General features: G+C 35.0%; 1 protein-coding gene across 3 annotated transcripts; it reads right to left on the bottom strand.

The window, feature by feature from the left end:
• Positions 1-1,724: 1,724 nt before the first annotated feature.
• Positions 1,725-14,387, bottom strand: LOC150098520 (uncharacterized). Of its 3 annotated transcripts, none has more exons than XM_090404987.1 (3): positions 14,257-14,387; positions 11,637-11,707; positions 1,725-3,068 (listed from the first exon to the last, which is right to left on the bottom strand). In XM_090404987.1, exon 3 carries the CDS (start codon positions 2,748-2,750, stop codon positions 1,839-1,841), a length of 912 nt encoding a protein of 303 aa, XP_090261113.1. In that variant the 5' UTR covers positions 2,751-3,068; positions 11,637-11,707; positions 14,257-14,387; the 3' UTR covers positions 1,725-1,838. The 3 variants fall into 3 exon arrangements, with proteins under 3 accessions (XP_090261113.1, XP_090261112.1, XP_090261114.1); XM_090404986.1 differs by having other exon boundaries at positions 12,161-14,319; XM_090404988.1 differs by lacking the exon at positions 11,637-11,707 and having other exon boundaries at positions 12,161-14,319.
• Between the last annotated feature and the right edge of the window lie 8,051 nt (positions 14,388-22,438).

Raw genomic sequence — 22,438 nt, 5'->3', positions numbered from 1 at the left:
TAATATACAGACTGCCTGGTTAGCTAAGTGGATAGTGTACTTGCTTTCCAATTAATAACAGGCTGTATATTTAAATCCTACTGTGAATATCTCACTTGTTCAGTGTGGAAAGGGCTATGAAACTACCACCTCATTCTCAATACCCACTGAGCAGGAGTGACCAATACAGCATTTAATAAGCTGCCAAATGTGTGGAGAGGAAAATAAAATAAAATAAAAAATAATCCAAAATTATTTTTCTGGCTACAATTAGGATTCAGCAAACAAAAGTCATTTTGATGAAGCTCTGCAAAAAATTGTAAACCTTTTGTAATGAATGTCACAATCAGATAAACAGAAACAAATGCAGTAACTGCTAACCACTGTAAAATTCTGTGAGCAAACTTATAAGAGGAATGCTATAAACAATATTTTGAAACCCTCCAAATAACATTTCTGACAATGTGCAAACCCCAATAATTTTGCCAGTTCATTCACTTCTTCATCCTGCTCAGTGGGAATTGAGAGTGAAGCATTTGCTGGATGAAGTGGTAGTTTCACAACCCTTTTCACACTGAACAAGTGGATATTCATAGTGGGATTTAAATCCACATATGTTCATAAATGTGCATACAGATCTAGAGACACACAACTATGTTACTCTGGCTGGGAAGATTTGAGGAACTCTGCAATGTGATCTTGAAAAACTTCATTAAAATGCATTCTTACCTCACAATTTTGGCTTAAATCATACTTTTTTTAAATGATCATCCCTTCATGAAAAGTTCAAAAAAACCTGGAGTATATATTAATGATATGAATGAACTGTAGGTCAGATAATGAGTCAAGGTTCCCATGACTTGATTATTTCATCTGCTGAGAACCCATACCCACTCTCCAGTCAAGAGGCTGTGGGTTCAAATCCCACCATGGGCATGGAAGTTTGTGATACTAGTGGTGGTCAGTAGTAGATGGCATTGGTGTAGTTGTGTCAGCTGGTGGATTGTGAATGGTGGAAGCAAAAGAGTTGTATAGTAGATGCCCTCCCTTGATGAGTCTGGACTTCCTGGAGGCGACTAATAATAATAATAACTTCCTGGAAAGAAAAATATTTATTGAATTACTAGTTTAGCCAGGTTCAGGTAATCTAAGAATGCTGCTCTAGAGACCAAACATGGAATTTTTTAAATCACTTTATGCCTCCAATAAGTGGTGGTATCTTGTTCCAGGCAATAAAATCATCCATCAACAATTATTCACAAACATCCATACTAAGTGAAATTTAAACCAATAAGATGAATGCTGCAAAGCAGGATTGCTATTCACCTGGTCAACCAGGCTTACAATACTGAAATTGTGCAAAATTGTAAGAAATTGTATACTCATATATTGTAATAAACTTCCAGATATTTATGATGCAGTTGAAAGCATGACTATAATGGTAAATTGGAGATATCACCCAGGAATGGTAAAATTGTATCTTAATAAGTTATCAGTAGCAGAAGGCAAAGCAATTTCTGTTTCTTTTCCTGTCAAGACAACAGATGAAGCTACAGGCATCTATGACCATAGATTAATAACAGAGTTAGATGCAAATTGCTTCACTTTTTAAGTTTGCATTCTAACTTTTCCTTTGACAGGGTATGAAAATAAAACATGCTATTATTGCTAAATTCATAAACTTAAATTAAATTATTTCTGCAGTAACTATAACCATTATGGTAATTAACAAATTAAGAAAACACTTATGACTCAGTGAATAAAGAGCTTGTCCACAATCAAAAAATATTACATCCAAATGGAACATGTGGTTTCTCAATATTAAGAAGAAACCATGTTACATGAAGAGTTCACATTAATTACTTTACAGAGGTTTCACAAGAGTCTGACTTCTGTCGAGAATGAAGTAATAAGTGTGTTTTCAAACGATGTGAGCTTGAAAACCCCTTGTCACATATTTCACAGCAGAAAGGCTTTTCTTGAGTATGAACTAACAAATGTACTTTAAGACCTCCTGATCTTGAAAATGCCTTGCCACATACTTCACAATAAAAGAGTTTCTCTTGAGTATGAACTAGTAAATGTGCTTTCAGATAACCTAATCTTGAAAATGTTTTTGTACATGTTTCACAGGAGAAGGGTTTCTCCTGAGTATGTACTAATAAGTGTCTTTTCAGATTAACTGTGTTTGAAAATGCCTTACCACAGGTCTTACAAGGAAATGGTTTATCCTTAGTATGAATTAAACAATGTGTTTTCAGACTACTTGATTGTGAAAATGCTCTGCCACATGTTTCACAAAAGTAGGGTTTTTCTTGTGTATGAGCTAATAAATGTGCTTTTAGATACTTTGACTTTGAAAATGCTTTCCCACATGCTTCACAACAGAAAGTTTTTTCTTTTGTATGAACTGATAAATGTGCCTTCAAATACCTTAATGCTGAAAATGCTTTGCCACATGATTCACAGAAAAAAGACTTTTCCTGAGAATGAACTAAGATATGTGATTTCAGATTTCTTGATGCTGAAAATGTCTTTCCACATGTTTCACAAGTGAAGGGTTTTTCTCGAGTATGAACTAGTAAATGCCTTTTAAGATCACCAGCTTGTGAAAATGCTCTGCCACAGGTTTCACAAGAAAACAGTTTTTCCTGAGTATGAACTAACAAATGTCTTTTTAGACGACTTGGTTTCGAAAATTCCTTACCACATGTTTCACATATGAGAGGTATATGATTACCACATATGTTTGTTTCTTTCACTGTATCCATTTGCTGGAAATTGTGCTACATAACCTTCTTCAATGGTAGCTTTGCAAATAACGGAGTTCTTATTTTAATCACGTGACATGATCTTCTGTTTTTATTATTTCAAATGTAGTTAAGTTTGTATTAAGAAGCATTTTTCTGTTTATGTTTCATCAGCAAAAAATATTTACATATGATTTCTAATCAAACTGCTGAAGATTCACTTGTTATAAATATGAAATCTCTTCACCCTCTCATCTTTCAAAATGCATACTTTATCAAAGCTAGCCCTTCTTTTCTTTTTAGAGTTATGGATATTCAAAATTATTCTTTCTTCAGGATCTAAAAGAATGAAATAAAATGAATAAAGTAAGTTGTACATAACAAACAAAATGTCATTATTGCATTTATTCACATAAAAAAGATAAATGTTTTTAAATATTAATAATTCAGTGGTGTAACTATTCCTTTTACAACAGCTTTCAGTGAAACTTTGATTTCTTTGCCTGCCCATAGATCTCACCATATTTCTAACTGTGGGAATTTAAGATATGTCTACACTACTGTAATTGGTTACTTGACTGCTATCCTATAAAACTCAAGAATGCCAGAAATCTCCAAGGGAGTGCCTGTGGAGAAACAGTCTATATGAAAGAAGTAACACATCTGAAGCTCTCTCTGTTTAAATGGATATAGTAAAAGATCTTGGATAGAGAAAGGAAGGACATAGTTATGCCACTGGTATTAACTACAATGAAATTATATACTAAACTTTAATCTAGATTAGCACCTATACACGAAATATCTTTTCATTTTGCCTTTGATTTAGCCTACTGAGTTGTGGGCTACTATGCTAGAAAACAGGCTATATGAAAGAAGTAACACATCTGAAACTCTCTCTCTCTCTGTGTCTCAATGGATATTAGTAAAAGATTTTGGATAGAGAGATGAAGGACATAGTTATGCCACTGGTATTAACAATACAATGAAATTATATACTGAACTTTAATCTAGATTAGCACCTATACATGAAATATCTTTTCATGTTGCCATTGATTTAGCCTACTTAGGTGTGAACTACTATGCTAGAAAACTGCAAAATGGAGGGAGCATAAATCATTAGTGATACAAGACATTCTCATTCCATGAGTATTTTTTCACATTAAGTGAAAGCATACACTAGATATGTCATTAAAGATACCAAGAAATTATATACTTGGTTTAATCCTATATCTAAGTGTAAGCAAACAAAGTTTGTGCCTGAAATATAACAAACAAAGTTGCCAGGACAGGGCAACTTTGTTTGCTTACACTTGGATAAAGGATTAAACCAAGTATATAATTTCTTAGTATCTTTAATTTATAGTATAACCAAGTGGGAAAACTTTCAACATACATACGTCATGGTTTTTTTAAGCACTCTTTTCTCTATAAGGTTACGTTACAAAAATGTGAGACCAAAGATCACTTGCATAAATTATTAAAGCAAACATTGATCTAATATGGGGAAAATAATAATTATTATTCAGAATGTCAGCAGAATCATGACTTATCATAGGAGGCTCATATTAGACAATACAAAGTGTATTATGCCATTCTCCTAATTTGATTCTTTAAAAATACTTGTGACATTAGGATTATAAAATATATACACATTTACACAAGAATATTATTTAATTTGCCAAATATTTCAGTCTGAATATTACAGATCATCTTCAGTGGTTACATAGGAATAGTTTTAAAAAACAAGGTGGAATAGGAACAATTGATTATTCACAAATAGAATGAGCCACGTGATGTCACATCGCTAAGTGTTAAAAGAGTAAACATTTTTTTTTTTTTTTTATCAGAGTCATGATTAAATTAAAGACATTAATTGAGAAATTCATGTAATAATCTTAAATAACATTAGACAAATATAGGAAATTAAAAAAAAAATGAATGTGTTATTCTGATTAAACTTTGCCAAATTTTTGATACAGATATACAGTCATCATAATTCAAGTTAGGACATTGAAGTAAGACCTCCACACCTTCTTTAAATAAATGTTCAAATTTATAGTGACAACTGTGTAGGAGGATGTCATGGTTTGTTTCTATTCTGTGCTGAGCTAATCCAGATTTCTTGGGTTTGTTGTGTTGAATGGATGATTGATGCTCTTGAATTCTTTTTTATATAGAGCTTTCAGTTTGTCCAAAAGTAGGAAAGATTACAGTTACACGGAACTTGATACACAGGTAGAGACGTAGTTGAGCGTTTATCTTTAGAAGAAGGAAAATGGGTGGATAATTTGTTAATAGATGTATAAGTGGCTGTTAAATCATATTTCTTCAGAATTCTTGAAATTGGTTCTGAAATCCTGGAAATGTAAGGAATTGGAACGTCTAGTTCCAATTCCTTACATTTCCCTGATTTCAGAACCAAACAGCGATCTTTGTTTTCTGTCATTGCATGTTATGTTATTAGATACACTGCCACTTGGGAAGTGTATCATATGCCTGTGCTCGTTATTTCTGTGAGATGTGAAATGTTTATTATTGGTGCGTGTTTGTGATGAACTTTTTTTTTGTAAATCTTATTTTATTTTGTTAAAATAACACATAATTATTTATTTATTACAGATAGAAAGCTGAATTATGACAAGTGTCACTGTTGAAAATATGAAAATAATTATATTTTTTCAATTATCGTTACATGAAACAAATGCACTGCAATCTAACTAATGCCGATATTCGTTTGCACTTGTCATTGCTATTGATATGAAACTTTTATTATTGGTGTTTGTTCATGGTGAGGATGAAATAGTTTCAATAAAGCAATTTTTTTAATATGCAAATTTATTTATTAATAAATTTGTTACTGATTAGGACATTTTTTTTTTTTTGTATATGCAGCACCCCACTTAAAATTTTCACCGGCTGCCACTGCTTAACATGATGTGCTTTTTTGACAAAACGTAATCAAAAATATTAAAAATTCTTGAGAAGATTTGCACCCTTCTAATTATTAGTTTCCTAAATCTCCGTTCTTCTGTATTTTTCTTGTTATATCCATATTTCGATCACTAATGGACCACTCTTTTGGGAATAGCAAACAGAGCATATCTGTGTTAGTTCTGATTTAAATTTTTATAAACTCTGCAGGGATGCTGTCATGTCAGCTTTCCCATTTTAAGTTCTTTAATAGTTTTTTTTATTTCCCAGTGTAGGTGATATCAATTTTTAATTCATCTTGACTTTTTTTTTTCATATATATATAATTTCCATTTCATCATTGCTGTCCCTTAACATCTGACTGATTGCTGTCTCCATCTTTCTGGGTATTCTTCTGCAGATACTAGAATTTTTATTTATATTCATACACTGGGACATTTTTAACAAGTTCTCCAGAAAGTCTTCTTATCATACTTTCTCTGTCTCTGAGACGTCGTGAGGAATTTTGGCACCTATGGCCAGGAAAGAAAATTGCACCATTCTAAAAAAAAAAAAAAAAAACTTTAAAAATCTAAATTTTTGCCCTATGTAAAATTAGCATCTATGGTCAGGGCCACATTGGCTATAGCCTCACTATGCCTCTGGTGTCTCTACTATTATTTCTTCAGCTTTTTGCACCCTTAATGCCAGTTCTTAAAACACTATTGGCATTTCTTTCTTAGTACCTCTTAACATTTTTTAAAATATATTAAAGTTAATTTTCTTCTACAGAGAATATTTCCAGTGCATAATTTCAGCTTTTTTACCCACTTTCATTAACTAGTCTTCAGCTTTCAGACTGATGAGTTTTCTTCCTGTCTTCCATTTAAGCACATCTTGCAACATGTTCTGCAGTATCGTTTATGTCTTTCTAAATTTTCTTCCATCTGTATCCTCTATATCATTCCTCATATACTATTGTCGAGTTAAATAACTACCCTTTTTATTTTTCTTTATTTAAAATTCCATAGACTTCAAGGGTGTATGCATAGCCCTGTAGAAATGCCATTTGCTTCAACAGCGCTAACCTCTCTGAAGAAAGACATCTGTTCGATTCTAGTCACTGACTTGAGGAAATTTTTCCTAGGCAATTTTTTTTAGCAAGTTCCATTAGTATCTTTCACACAGCCAAGTAGGGTCTTCTTCCTGGAAATCTTGGATTTTTCACTCTGTAACTGAAGAAAAAATCTACCATAGACATCACTGTTTCAGGCAGCATATGACAATGAAATGACAGCAATTGTCTGTCATACTCTGCTCTCCAGATGACCATGAAATCAATGATTTCTTTCAATAGGATAGATATCAGTAATGGTGAGGGGTGAAATTTGCCCATCCGTCTTCAAAATGTTAGTTAGGCTAAACAGCCTTTGGGGAATAAACATCTATATAGAATTGTATAGGTGGATATCTGAAGAGAGTAAACCACCCACATTCAGCGTATCATAACAATCCAGTTGTAAAAGATGAAAATCTTACTGAATTACCATTTTATAACATGGAAATTTAGTAAATAGAAGAAATAGCAAAAAATATGGTATCCTGTCAAATGCTAACCAGCTATCTAAAAAGTAAATAAAAATATAAAATAGAGGTAACCTTTCAATTTGTAATAAACCTTAGGAAGTAATGAATGACAAAGAATTGCTATGGCAATGCACTAGGTTAATAACATCTAGCAATATTTATTTCTAGTTTAGTTCTAATATAGATCACCTTCTCAAGTTTGAAAGCAGATTTTTTCTCATATGAAACGAAATATATTAGTCAGCAATCTTCACTATGATGTTTATATTCCCATGTCTTGTAGTATTCATAATTATTAAATTAATACTAGCAAAAAATAAATTACTAGTTTCATACAACACTGTTGTGCACTTCAGACTGATACAATAAAACACATAAAACAGGTATTAATATGGAGATTTCTAAATAACAAAGCATCATTTTTTTAAAATTCATTCAACATGTGCAGACTTGAATGTACGAATGAGATATGAGCATAATGCCAGTTTCTTTACCCTATATCAAGAACATTACAGACAAAATAGCAAAAGTCCTATAAGAATATAACTTAACCACATCAGCCTTGACCAGGAGTTTATATTATCTGTTACAATTGCAGTATTTATTACATTGGACAGACTGGATATTCTGGAGAAATCCATCAAAAAGAACATGTCAGAGATAATAATAATCAGCTGAAGACCTTTATTCTCTTATAGGGAGTAGGAGAAGCCTTTTAACCCTATATAGCTTTTGGAGACTGAGTGGGTAGTTCAATCTCCACTGGTAGCCACTCAGAACTTGCTAGCCATGACTATCACTTATAAGTGGCCACCAATGAAGAGATGGGCAAACGAGTGCTGGCATCTCTTGGTACCTAATCCTAACAGGATATGTTACTGTCTGAAATAATGTGGGTTCTACAGTCAAATTTCTTGAGTTTACAGGATGAAAGACTTACTTGCTCATGATAAAGATCAACTAACTCACGAACTTGTTGAAGATAGGCTTAAAAGTTCCTCCACTCAGCGATTAGACTTGAACATAAGTCTGTCTTCAGGTGGCTTAGTACAGAGGATGCAAGTGCACTTTTACATCACAGATATTGAGAAAAAAAAATGAGTGCATAAATTGAGATTGGCCTTTCACACTACAAGTGAAAACCATCAAGTCAACTGGCAAATCACAAAAGTATCATTCATAGAATTTAATACGTATGTATCAAATTTAAGAGACTAGTGAGTTGATGTCTGACCTAGTGTAATAAAAACCAAGGCCCAATAATAAATGATCTCTGGACAGCACATCTAAGAGTGTAGATGAATTAGGCTATGAAAAAGGTATGTTATATCCTGTAACAATGACCTACACTGATGATATCTCATTTCTACGTTCAACGTCTGTCACATGTTGAATGAATTTTAAAAAATAGTTTGTTATTTAGAAATCTCCATATTAATACCTCTTTATATTTGTTTCATTGTATCAATCTGAAGTAAATAATGTACGAAACTAACTATTGATTTATTAAATTATCTTACATTTTGTTTTTTGCCAGAATTAATTTAATAATTATGAATAATCTTCAGTGTTTATGTGAATTAGTGTATCATATTCCAATTAACATTACCATAAAATTAAGGTAACAGCATGCAGTATGTGAAAATGCACTGCCGATAAGAGGAAACTGGATGTCATGGGTATGCTCATCACACAAGCATTGTACTTCTGCACTATAAATTACAATGGCAAGATGATCAGAAACATGGTCATATTTTGTACTGCAAAGAGTGATTGATTTCTGCCTGTAAAAAGTTTGGTACAATGCCTTGGATAGCAGCAGGAGAGAAAGAGAATTAAGTAGTAGGGGGAGATGGAAACGTGTGTACTGGAGTAGAGAGGTCTCCTGCAACGAGCCCTTGGAGGTGTAACTTAAGAAGAATAAGAATGTAAAAAAGTTAGTAGACTTGTCTACTAACTGATTCTCCCTCTGAAAAGTACAGTTTCTTGCCACTATGCTAGACCTCTCAAGCACTTGCAAATACTGTTCCATTATCATAAACAAATTGCTCTTCTAATATCTGATGAAGTATTAACAAGGCTGTAGTGTTTTCTTTACAAAGATATCACTGTTTTGAATGACTATATAACAATGCCATGAATGTAAATTACAAATTGACTACACCTCAGGGAGCATGGAACTAAAAGTGAATATAATAGGTGGTGTGAGTCTACCAGATTTAAAGTGACCAATGGTGTACTCCAGGGTCAGTCCTGGGACCATGATTCAATTTATACATTAATAATATTGGAATGGCTTTGACAGGAGATGTTCAACTGTTTTGCTGATGATGCAAAGAAGTCATCAGGACAATCAGGGATGCTAGATATACAGCATTTACAAAATGGTTTCGATAAGATGAAACAGTGGGCAAATGCAGGTTAATTATGTGGCATCCAGTCATGAGGCTTGTGATTCCATGGCAGTCCTGCATATATATTTTAGTGGTCCCAAATTGTTTCATCTCTTCAAAAAAGGACACTGCACTTGATGAGCCTATAATGTGTACTGTATAATGCTATACCAAGTACATCATCTCTGCCCTGAAGCTGGTAATAGTGTTTTCATTTTGGAACCAAAGGGAAAAAAAAAAAAAAAAAAAACAGTTTCTTTCAGATCCATAGTTAAAATGTTCGAAGGCAGTCTGGTATCCAGCTTACTTATATTGACAAATTATATTCTTCCTTAATCCTTTACCCAGGTGTATGCAAACAAGGTTTGCACATGAAGTATTTTCATGATTAGGCTACTTGTATATAGAAGCTACTGACATCACATTAATTTCCTCCATATCCCATAATGCAAGAACATTATGGGAAGGGCCACTATCCAAACTAATTTCAAACTTTTGTTGAGGTATTCAGTGTGAGCCAGACCCAGGATGATACTTAATGTGCAAATTTTGTTGCATGAGGTATATTCTTGGGTGAAAGGAAAAATTATTATTATTATTACATGACACCTCCAGGGAGTCCAAAGATTCATTGAGGGAGGGCACCTACTCTACCGGTCTGTCCCCACCAACCACAACTACCAGATTTTCACAGACAATCACAAACATCCATGCGGTGGGATGTTTGAAAAATCACCTTAAAAAAAAAAAAAAAATTCCACTACTACCTATCATCCAGAGGATTTAACCTTAGTATCTTTTGGAGTCTGGCTCACACTGGATGAGGCCTCAATAAAGATCAAACCAGGCTGAGTAATAACCCTTCCCATAATGCTCTTGTATTATGGAATACCATTGCAACTGATGCGAAATCAGCTGCCACAAGTTACTTCACACTTATATTTACATATAGGATTAAAACAAAAATATAATTTCTTATCAAGATTATATTATATAAATAAGGGGAATGCTATCAAAAGCCTGAAGTGTAGAAAGACAGCTGGAGTAGATATTTGACCAGAATGTTCAAATATGGAAGTATAAAAGTTTTAGAGGTCAAAGTGCAAATAATTGGAGTAGAGGTCTCATAATTGCTATCAGTAAAATGAAACTAAAACTGAATGTGAGAATTACAGAGGCATTTTTTATCTAACTGTTCCAGGTAAGATTTATGCAAGTATACTTGAGAAGAGACTAAGAAAAATTGTGGAAGAAAAACCAGGAGAACAATAAGCTGAATTCATGCCAAATACAGGTTATCAGGTTCAGATTTTCACTTTATGACAGTTAAGAAATCCTGGAAATGTAACAAGGCTCTGTACTTTAGTTTTGTAAAATCTAGAAAAAGCATGCAACAAAAGAAAAACTTTTCAGAATGCTAAAATTATATGGGGTAAATGGAACATTAGAGCAATACAATCTATATTTATAGCAGTTAGCAGTACAGTAACGAGAGTATGAAGCGCCTGTGGCAAGTGTCTAACTTGCACCCCCACCCTATTCCAACGCAAGGGTCTAACTTGCACCCCTCCATGCCAAAAATTTTGAAAATTTTAAATGTAACAAGTTAAATTTTACTAAATGCAATATGTTAAATACTTACTATTAACCCCATCAAAATGAGTTGCAGTGTTGCAGAATTTGTTTGTCTAAAGCAGCGTATTATCGAAATTTAAAAATACGCTGATTTAAAAATACGCCGTAACTGCCAGTGCCCTCGTTATGGCACTGGCAGTTAGAACTGAAGAGAGTACAGGAAGGTGATTTGATGTAAATCAGTTAAGACTAGGGGACACTCTTATTCATGATCTGCATGAATTGCCTTAAGTGGCATTAAACATGAAACCAGAATTGGAGAAGTCAAACTTAGCTCTTTGTTTTATGTAGATGATGTTTGTATTCTAACAAAATCTGCAAGTCTCCAGGATTTTTTACCTAAACTGAATAACAGTAGTAACAAATTTAACCTGAAACTTACCAATAAAAAGATCAAAACTATGAAAACAGGCAGAAACATGGAAAACTTCAACTGCATTTTTAATGGAGAATCTAGAACAAATAAAATATTTCAACTATTTTTGCACAATTCTTAGTGAAGATGAAAAATTAAATAAGAAAATAAATAACAGAATTAATAAAGCTGATATTGAATCATGTCCATACTATTGTAATTGTTTTTCTTTGATTCTTACTATTACTAAAATATGGTATTGTAATTATTCTCTGATTCCTTAAGTGGTTTTCATTTCAGTCCATGCTGTTTTAATTATTTTTCTCAAACCCTTGTTTTGAAAACAAGAGTTTGAAGGAAAGAAAGATGCAGCTTAATGGTCATGTGAAGAGTACACTATTAGGCTAATACTTTTAAGTTCTTTGGAAAGATGCATTTTTCCAAATATTTATACATTTAGTAATAGTAAACCATCATTGATTTATTCTTTGTTTAATAGTTTTTTCATTACTTTAACCTAAGTAATTAATTTAAGTAAGTAGATTTTTTACCTGATCCAGTTAATTTCTTTCTACTTCTAAGTTATGTTCTTCTCTTGGGCTGGGTAGCGAATCATTATGGGATACTGAAGCAATCAATGTGAAGTCAACAGCTGAAGGTCAAGTATAATATACCTTATAATCAAGTGAAAAACAAAAGTTCTTCTTTGTTTCTACTTATCGCCCAATGTTTTGATTTTGCAAAAATTTATCTCCGCTAAACTGTCCTTACGTTTTCATGTAGATTATCACATATTTTCCTTATTTTTACGTTTCATTATTAAGTTTTCCTTATTATCTGTAAATAAAACTACATTAGCTACACGTCTTATATGATGAATTTTGCTGCTTACAGTTATTCCTGTGTTTTCTGAGACAGATCATTTACCAGTTCCTCTGGGCATAGGTTAAACAAATGTGGTGGAAGTGGACATTCCCACATGACACATCTCTCTCTCTCGTCACTGGTCTTTCAGAAGTTTGAACTCCTCCAAATTTTATTATTGGTGTGGTATTTTTATGGGACTGAAGTATGAAAGTAGTTTTTTTTCTTTCTTTATTATTTTCTATTTTAAAATTAAAAAAAAAAAAAATATTTCAGGTAACTGAGTGCTTGCTTAACTGCTAATGCATTTGATTCCCTTACAGGGAGTAGGCAAGGCCGTTTTAGTCCTATCTAGCTTTTGGAGACTGAGGGGACAGTTCAATCTCCACCAGAGGCCAATTAGAAATAGCTGACCCAAGACTATCAATAGCAGTATCCACCATCTGGTGAAGAGAGGTGGCTGGCAAGTGCTTCCATCTCATGATTCCTAATACTATATATTCATTGTCTGAGATACTGTGGGTTCTACTTGAGTTTATGGGATGAAAAACACAAGTTTCTGGGGCTTAAAACCTGATTGCTTGTCTCAGAAATCAACTAACAATGGAAATGGTTGAAGAAAGGCTTAGAGAATGTTCTGCTAGTTGGCAACTAGATTTGAACCTAGGTCTTTCTTCAGGCGAGTGCAAATGCCACTTCCTCTGAGCTACACATGCTTGCTTAACAAGTCTATAAAGCAGCATATAAAGATTTTTTTTAAAATTTCTTCCCACATTGATTCAGATAATTCAAACAGAATATGATTGCATTGATTGTAGATCTCCCTCTTCTAAATCCTATTTGTCCTCCTAAACATTGCTCATAAAGTACTTTAATTCTGAATTTGTATGATTCTTATGAATAATTTATAAGTGACTAAATAAGGCTTGTATGTGAGTTATACATATAAACTAGTCAGAGTACCCATGATTTACAGACAAAAGAATTCTGATACTGTGTGGTAGATGGAGGATTAAGTAGCGTAGATTTTGGGGAATGTAGCTGGTCTTTGGTAGAGCAGATAAGGAATGCCAATTTTTTACATAGTCTGTAAGTGATTTTAAAGTTGTATTATTATTATTATTATTTTTTTAAGATTTTGGTAATTTATCTGATGCCCACAAGATACATGGAGAGGTGATAATTTTTTTGTAGTGTGTTCTGAAGAGGATTGTCATTATGGAGTTTTAAAATTTTTGGGATTATGTATGGATTGTAGCCAGTGGCTAAGAAAATGTTGAGAATGTGGTCAAGTTTGGTAGTTAGGACACTGCTATCGGTACTGATTAATTTTGCCCTGTCGTATAAGGTTTTTATAATCTCATCTTGTTGGGAGGAGGAAACTGCTGGTGAATGTATCTACCACTGTATGTGTGTGTGTGCGTGGGGGGAAGATTCTGTACACAGAAAATGCCAGGGATCCATCATGATGGCATGTATCAAAATGTCTAGGAAGAGGAGACTTATGGTTTTACTTTTCTAAGGTGAACTGGATAATGGAATATTGATTTTTTGAAAATTGTGAGAGTATCTAGGACGTGGCCAAATAGAGAACACATCATCTACAGCACTGACAAATCGTCGGTTTATGTAGTGCAAGGTTTAAGGGTTTCTCTTTACGGAATTTAAATATTTTTCTCGTTGGTCGTTACAAAACAAAAAATCAAATCAACTTCGGTATCGATATTTATTTTACGAAACGAAATGAACTGTGGAACATAAATCAATAAGTATGAAGACTCACCAAGCTGAGACAACACATAAGAGATTAAGGAAACAACTGCAATTTACAATACCATACACACAATTTCACTTCTCAGCTGCGATTTGGTTCACCTGAGTCGTGATTAGCGCCCTCTCAAATATGTGCGCTGCTGAAAATTATTTGAATTTGAATTTTGTGATCGCGTTCGTTAACGGCAAGCAATAACACAATTCTAAAAATAATACAATATTTAGGAAATAACAAATAAAAGAACACAGAGGGTGATTCCCCAATTTATGCTAAACTTTGATGTTCTAAATATCAAAATTAAAACGAAAATGTTTTGATAAACATAGATCAGGCAACCTTATATACTACTCATATGTGCAGCTATGGCACAAGTAGACAATTTGCAAAATAAGCAGATGCAACTGAATGAAACACGTCATTGAAAACCAACAGTACCTAATGCAAGAACAGGGGTGAATGCTGGTTTTGAAATTCGCTCTTGTTATCATTCAGGGAGTGAGAGGTGTGATTGAAGTCTGATTAGCGGAATAATGAATTACTGATCATTTAAAACTATATATTTAGAATTTTTTTTTACATTTTACATTTATTTATTTATTTTATTTTATTTTATAAATTTATTTTACAAATGATATTCAATCTTTTTTAATTTAACTACTTGAATACAAATTCTACCCTGCGGTTCTTCTTTATGAACTGGTCAATAACATCGTCATAAAAAGTTGGTTGTAACTTAATTTTCCCAAGCAATACCTACGCTTGTAAACATTGGCTGAAGCTCACTGGCTATAGCTACTTTGACTGCGTATGGCCTGTGTTTAAGCAATAGAGTGAGACGACGTGAAATGGCTATGCGCGCGCATGAAATCACAATACTGCTGCGAGGACCTGGAAGCTCCTACAACCGAGCAAGCCAAGGTGGCTTTGACTAGATGAGCAAGCATCGGCATTCGATACACAACGCAAAGCTCAATTATTGCCGCGCAAGCTTAAGATGTCTTCTATCTACAAAAATAAAAGTCTAAATGGAATGCTTATAAATGCATGCATTTATTAGCAAATTAATATTACTTCTTTCTCAATTAATGAGCTTGAGCAGCAAGCATGGAGAATTCGCCACTGTGCAAGAGATGCCTAGCACATTAAGTCTAATAGGTTTGCTTTGCCCAAGTGGCAGATATAATATCTTCCACTGTTTATATCATGCGACAAAATATTAGAAGGGAGGAGGTTGTTCATGATGATGATTTGTCCCTGTAGTCTTTTCGACTCTGTAGGCAAGTATTCTTGCCCACAAAGTGTTTCTTGGGGAGATTTTTACAGGGTTGTTCACCATTGCTTTTCGCAATGCGTCAGCCATAGTTCTGACGCAATTCACGTCATCCATAGGTCTGACGAATCAGACCTATGTCTGGGATATATTCATCACAGTAATCCACGTATGTTCACGGGGTCGGTTTACCTGTTCTGGGGAACAGTACAGTAACGAGGGCATGAAGCGCCTGTGGCAAGTGTGTAACATGCGCCCCCTCTAACCCAAAAATGCAAACATTTTGAAAAATTTAAATGTAACAAGTTAAATTTTACTAAATGCAATATGTTAAATACTTACTATTAACACCATTAAAATAAGTTGCAGTGTGTTGCAGAATTTGTGTCTAAAGCGGCGTATTGCAGAAATTTAAAAATACAATATAAGATAGCGAACTTTTATATTATTATTATTATTATTATTATTATGGCCAACTCCAAGGAGTCGACAGACTCATCGAGGGAGGCCCTAACATCATGTCAAGAACAACTATTCGACATTCACACAGTATCTATCATACCTCGCCTTGAACTCATTCACATTCATGGCACCCACAACAGAATCTGGCAGCTTATTCCACTCATTCACCACTCTCCAAGTAAAAAACCTAGCTCTAACACACTTGCTAACCACACTCTTGCCCAACTTCCATGTATGGTCCCTAGTCCTCGCACCACCGGTCCTATTCTCAAAAATATCCTCTGAATTAATCTTATAGAAACCATTCAGTAATTTCAATTTCTCAATCATATCACACCATTTCCACCTATCAACCAATTTCTGCAACCAAAAAATCTTCAACCTGTTCTCATAAGTTTCAATCCATAGACCTGGTATCATATTGGTCACTCTTCTCTGGATCCTCTCCACCTCCTCCCCATTAAGAAGAAACCCTAGCGCCCATATTGGGCACATTAGTCTAGATGGGATCCTATCAAGGATTGATACAGAGGAACAATAACCTGTTTGTCTCTGTTTGTTAAAGTATTTTTCAACAACCAAATGATTTGATGAGCTGATTTAGCCACTTTTGCGATGTGTCTCCTAAACTTCTACTCCCTATCCACCAACACCCCCAAATTCGATGGCTTTGTGGAACCATGTGTATGGTTCCACAAAGTATGGTATGGTTCCTAGAGTATGGTTCCACCAATGAGATATACTGCTGATAATCTTTTCACCCCAAAAATGCATAACCTCACACTCTGCCAGATTAAATTGATATCCATCCTCCTTAGACCAGTCCTCCAAACTATCCAAATCATCTTGCAAAATTTTGACATCCTGTGCTCTCACTATTGCTCTACCCAACTTTGCATCATCAGCAAACAAATGAACACTTCCTCTCGGATCCTGTCCTATATCGTTAATGAACAAATTGAAAAGTAGTGGTTCAAGGACAACCCTGTGGCACACCACTAGTCACAGGCCGTCTTTTGGACTCTACTCCTGAATGAGTAAACCACTCTCTGATATCTCTCCATCAACCACCCTCCTATCCATCTCACCAGCACTATATCCATCCCCATCTCATTTTCATGTATCCAATCCTGTATTTTCCTCTTGACTATTTTCTCCATGACCTTGGCAACGATTCCTGATATGCTCATCGGTCGGTAATTTACAACAGCAGTCTTGGAACCTCCTTTATACAGTGGAACTATTTCCCCTCTTTCCACCCCTTCGGGACTAACCCAGACTCGAGACTCAAATTAAAGAAAATGGTCAAGGACACTGAAAATTCTTTAGTCGCTTCATGTACAATACGAGCTGGTATGCTATCCAATCCCACAGATGTAATTGACATTGAGGTTTTGTAATAGACTATTCAGCTCCACTTCATTCACTACAATTCCCGAATAAGCTATTGGTTCATTGATTCCTGCAATGCCGCCACCTGGATGATATAATTTTGCAAAGTGCTCGCTCAGTAATTCAACTATATAAACTGATTCCATTACCTCCCTACCATCGTCATTCTTTAAAATTATCTATTTTTTAATCTATTATCTATTACCTAGAATTATGATATATTTAAAAATATCTATTTATTTATTTTTATTTTTTACATTTTTTACTTTTTATGCCCGAACCTAGTTGCGTCCGTGGCGGGCGCCTCTTTCACCACACCCTCGTTACTGCACTGCTCGTCTTATAAAAAAAAAGAATTTATCAGGCCGCGCTCTCACAAAGGTTGAGAACCACTGGTATAGATTAACAACCGAAATTTAGCAGGAGGGATCACCATTAAAAAAAAAAAAAAAAAAAACTATTACTCGAAATTCGTATTCTAAGCAAGAGTATACATTATGGAGAACAAAAGAAGTCACTGCCTTTATCTTCAAAAATTTGAAGACGATCAGAAATTAAACTATGACTTATGAATAGAATTTATTGTTTTGTTCACTTGTGTTACTTTATAGATACCATTAATTTATTTATTTAATAATAAAGTTACTCTTTCGATTTTTATGATAATTACTTTTTTGTTGTTTGCACGAGAGGATATAAACATGCCTGTCGTACATGGGCGGGCTAATAAAAAGGCTACTCTAGAGACCATATTTGGAAATCTTTCAAGTATCTTCGAGTTAATAAGGGTGATGGGGAATTCTAACCCACAGTCTCTTGGTCTTAAGCTAAATACTGCTTAATAAATAGCGGTTATTATCATACTCCTGATGAAGAGTTCTTCGAATTTAGCATAGTATACAGGAGTTTTAAGATATTATTCTCTTGCTTAAGTGAAATGGTAGAAATGTTTAGCAACAGCTGAGTGCACCCACACACACACATGCACAGATCCACACCAAAGTAAAGTGGCCAAAAGTAACGAAATTAACGCGATAAATTCTATATGCATAAAAATTATACCAAGACGATAAATACCCTGCTCAACAGCAATCACTAATCTCTGCTGTGTGAAGATTGGACACAAGCCATGGAATGGGTTATGTACAACCCTCACATAGCATAATATCTTCACACTAGGTGAAAGTTTATTTTTCACTAGGTTAGACTATGATAAATTTAGTTTAATCCTCTGTCCCAGTGAGAGCAAACAAAGTTTGCGCCTGAAAATATCTTCAGGACTGAATATAGTGTTGCACTGTCTTACCTGGGTAAGTAATACAACACCATTCAACTCGTGGCAAAGGTGGAGCAAGATACCAACACTCCTATCCCAGTATCTCCCATAATGCAAAACACCTCTTCTTGTGGATATGTATACTGTTATGCATTAAGGGATTGGCCACTACCCAGACTAGTTTCGACCTTTATTGAGGTCTCTTCAGTGGGAGCCAGACCCAGAGTTGGAGATACCAGGCAGAAGCAGTAGCAAGGTCATCTTTACCTGTGGGCCTGGTTCCCACTGAAGAGACCTCAATGCATCTGTGTCCCGGTGAAATGGCTGCGAGCAGAAGAACTGACGGAGTTTGAAAGAGATATTGTGATATGATGTCCGGTTGTAGGCCTATCTGTTCAGGAAAATTATTGACAAATTGGGCATATTCAGATCAACAATCAGTGATACCGCACTGAGATGGTAGCGCAGCAAGTCAACTCTCCACAATAGATAACCCAATACACTCACTAAATGTGACCATAGGACACCACAAAAGATAATATGTAAAAACCGCCATTCGTCGGCCGAAACTTTGAATGCAGAGCTTGGGGCATTGACTGGAACACGAATCTGCAAAAAACATTCAGAACTGAGGCTCATAACATGGATTTCCATGGCAGGATGTAAGCTCCACATTATCCGAACCAACAGTGGGTTGTTTCGGATAATGTGGAGTTATCCGAATTATCATTAATTGCTATCGTACGCTTGTGGAAGTATTTCCACACTGTCTTTTCAAGAGTGTAGATATAATAAAAGATATATGGGAGTAGCAGGTTCAATGGGTCAGCACATTTCAACTGTAAATGGACCTTGGGAAGACGTTCATGTTCATGGGACAGTTGTCGAAATGTCTGTGAGAGAGGAGTCGTCAGTAAGCCGAACTGCGCTTTTCTGACAGCATCGAGGATTTGTAAAGAGATTTTAAGCAAACGACGGCAAATGTGACAACAGCACTCCAAGAGTTGGACTGATTTAGGATTCTGAAGTGTAAGTAGCTGGAAAGAAGAAAAGTGATGTTTTGACTGAAACAGGATGCCAAATTTTTTTGAAATCCAAGGATACTATGGATATTGGATTGAGAGAGAGAGAGAGAGAGATAGCTGGTCTTAACTGAGACTGAGCATTATCAAAGGCAACAGAAGAACATCATGAAATTCCTGATACATACCTTCAATGAATGTGTGAAGAATGCAGTGATAGCCCTACATCGAAAAAATATATATGTAGTACTAACTTCCAATGCAAACATTTCCTCCAAAATAGTCTATTATCACTCAGGAATTCAAACATTGTCAAATCTTATATTTTGATATTCTAGGGCATTTCTGACTGCATCAATCCATACAGATCGTGGTGTTCCTTTAGGATTTTTTTTCCTGCCAGCCTTGCGACAAACTTCTGCTTTGCCAACCCTTTCCCAGTTTGTTTAAGTGTCCATACCACCTAACCTTAGCTCTGCTCCCATATTTCTGCATGCTGCAAAGTTACTCCTAATATCTTTGTTTTAATATGATTCGGCCACACCGCATTTTTCTCAGAGCTCTCATATCTGTACATTCTAATATTGATCACCAATGATTCACTTCTGACCCATCTACAAGATCCATAAAAACTACTTTTGTGTTTTGATTAATTTCTCTCTTATTCCATATAAATTTAATCATCTGACTCCCTGCCGTACCAACTTTACTTATTCTGCTGTCTACATCCATATTTAAATTGCCATCTTCACTAAAAATTGTGCCTAAATAACAAAATTGTTTTAATTATTCTGTAGGTTTCTTATTCAGGATGTAGCTGATATCTTCAATCTTCTGCCTATTTTCATAGACTTTGTTTTTTATTGCTGATTTTCATACCAAATTTGTTAGCCCATTTCCAATTTAGGTGAGAAGTACTGCAGATATCTGTTGGATTTATTAACACTATAACATCTGCATAAAGTGAACAGCTAAGATAAACAAACCTGATTGTGTTATGATGCTGATGTGACTTTTCTTCACAATTCCATATAGACGAATAATAGTGGAGACCATGTCTCATACCTTATTCTGTACAAACTGTGTTCAACGTCAATTCTAACTGCTGATTCAAAACTCAAACATACACATTGCATTGCTCGTTGTGTCCTGTTTACACTATAATGACAAGCATTTTGAACAGCTTTTCCCATGGTTCTTTGTCATACACCTTTTCCAGTTCTGCAAAACTAAATTGCCTTAAAGTGAAAATCTGATTCTGACCTCCTCTATTTGGCCTCATTTTTGTTTCTCTTCTCAACTCCAATCAGATCTCTACTCCAGTCAATTAAGAATTTATATGTATAGCGTTTCTGAAAAAGAAAGCATAAATTTATGTTGCGTATATTATCAAAGTTCAATGTTGCAAGTTTGATTACCTGTTAGTAGAACTCAATGTGTGCACTATTTACAGCCCTACAGACATCCAAACGGAATTCCACCTCAGACCACACTCGCGTAAACATATCCATAAGAATTGTTGTTGTTATTCTATGGCGGCGCAGGTGGACAAGGGATTGGATTTTTTCAAGATACACGATGCCTTTTAGGTAGCCCCAAAAGAAGAAATCCATTGGAGTTAAATCATCCTGTGCGGTGGCCGATAATGCTATCTTTGTCTATCCACTTACGTTCAAGACGTAAGTGGATAGACAAAGGCTAGCATTATTAAGAGTCATCATCAAGACATTATCATTACCTGTCAAGACTAACATTATGAGATCTTATATTTCTATCTTCTGAGCCACTTTTTACTGTACCAATCCATCTATATCTTGGTCTTCCTCTGGGTCTTTTTCCTGCGAACCTGGCCAACCTTTGTCTATCCGCTTACGTACAAGAGAAAGCACAGTGAGTGTTACGGTTCGCAGAAACGAAGTCAGTGACAACTGTCCAAAGGAATTTCAGGTGTTAGTATGGTAGGAATGCTCCGAGTGACAAAGGCATCCGTAAGTGAAACCAACAGCTCTTAGAAACAGAAAGTGTTTCAAAAGGACATTCAACAGGTAGGCCCGCAAGAAGGGCAGAACACGTGAAACGAATTCGACCGTCTTTATAGCGTAGCCAAACTCTTTTGGTTCGTAGTGTGAGTTGTCAATTAAACATTCCTAAAACCAAAGTGCATGACGTTGCTGACAAGAAATTTAAACGTCATCATCTTCATCATCATCAAATTTCTGACATTTACTCTCACGAGGTGTACAGGATATGATAGTACTACATGAAAAATTTACATCAGCACCAACGTCCTGCGTATAATTTTCCTCCAAATCAATCTGTTACCTGTCAAAGCTTCAACATTGTCAGATCTTATATTTCTATCATCTAAGGCACTTTGTACCGTATCAATCCACAGATATCTTGGTCTTCAAGTGGATCTTTTTCCTGCCAACCTGGCAGAGAACACTTGTTTTGCTAATCTTTCTTCTCCCATTCTGTTCAAGTGACCATACCACCTGAGATTAGCTCTGCTAAGGCATTCTTGGATGCTGGCAATGTCAAGTTCTTTCCTAATGTCCTCGTTTTTAATATGGTATTGCCATTGATGCTATCTGTTCATGCCCCTAATCTTTCTCAGGACTCTCATATCTGTGGTCTCTAGTTCCCCTTCAGTTTACCCCTAGAAGCTCGAGGAGCTTCTAGTGGTAAACTGAAGGGGGGGAAATTTTATGGTAATTTTATTCTGCTTAAAACTAATTGGTAAGCACTTAATATTTCTAATTTCTCTAT

The sequence above is a fragment of the Typopeltis vanoorti genome, chromosome 15 (assembly GCF_054136105.1).
Source record: "Typopeltis vanoorti isolate ZY-2024b chromosome 15, IOZ_Tvanoo_1.0, whole genome shotgun sequence".
Taxonomy (NCBI): domain Eukaryota; kingdom Metazoa; phylum Arthropoda; class Arachnida; order Uropygi; family Thelyphonidae; genus Typopeltis; species Typopeltis vanoorti.
This window is presented reverse-complemented; position numbering and strand designations above follow the sequence as displayed.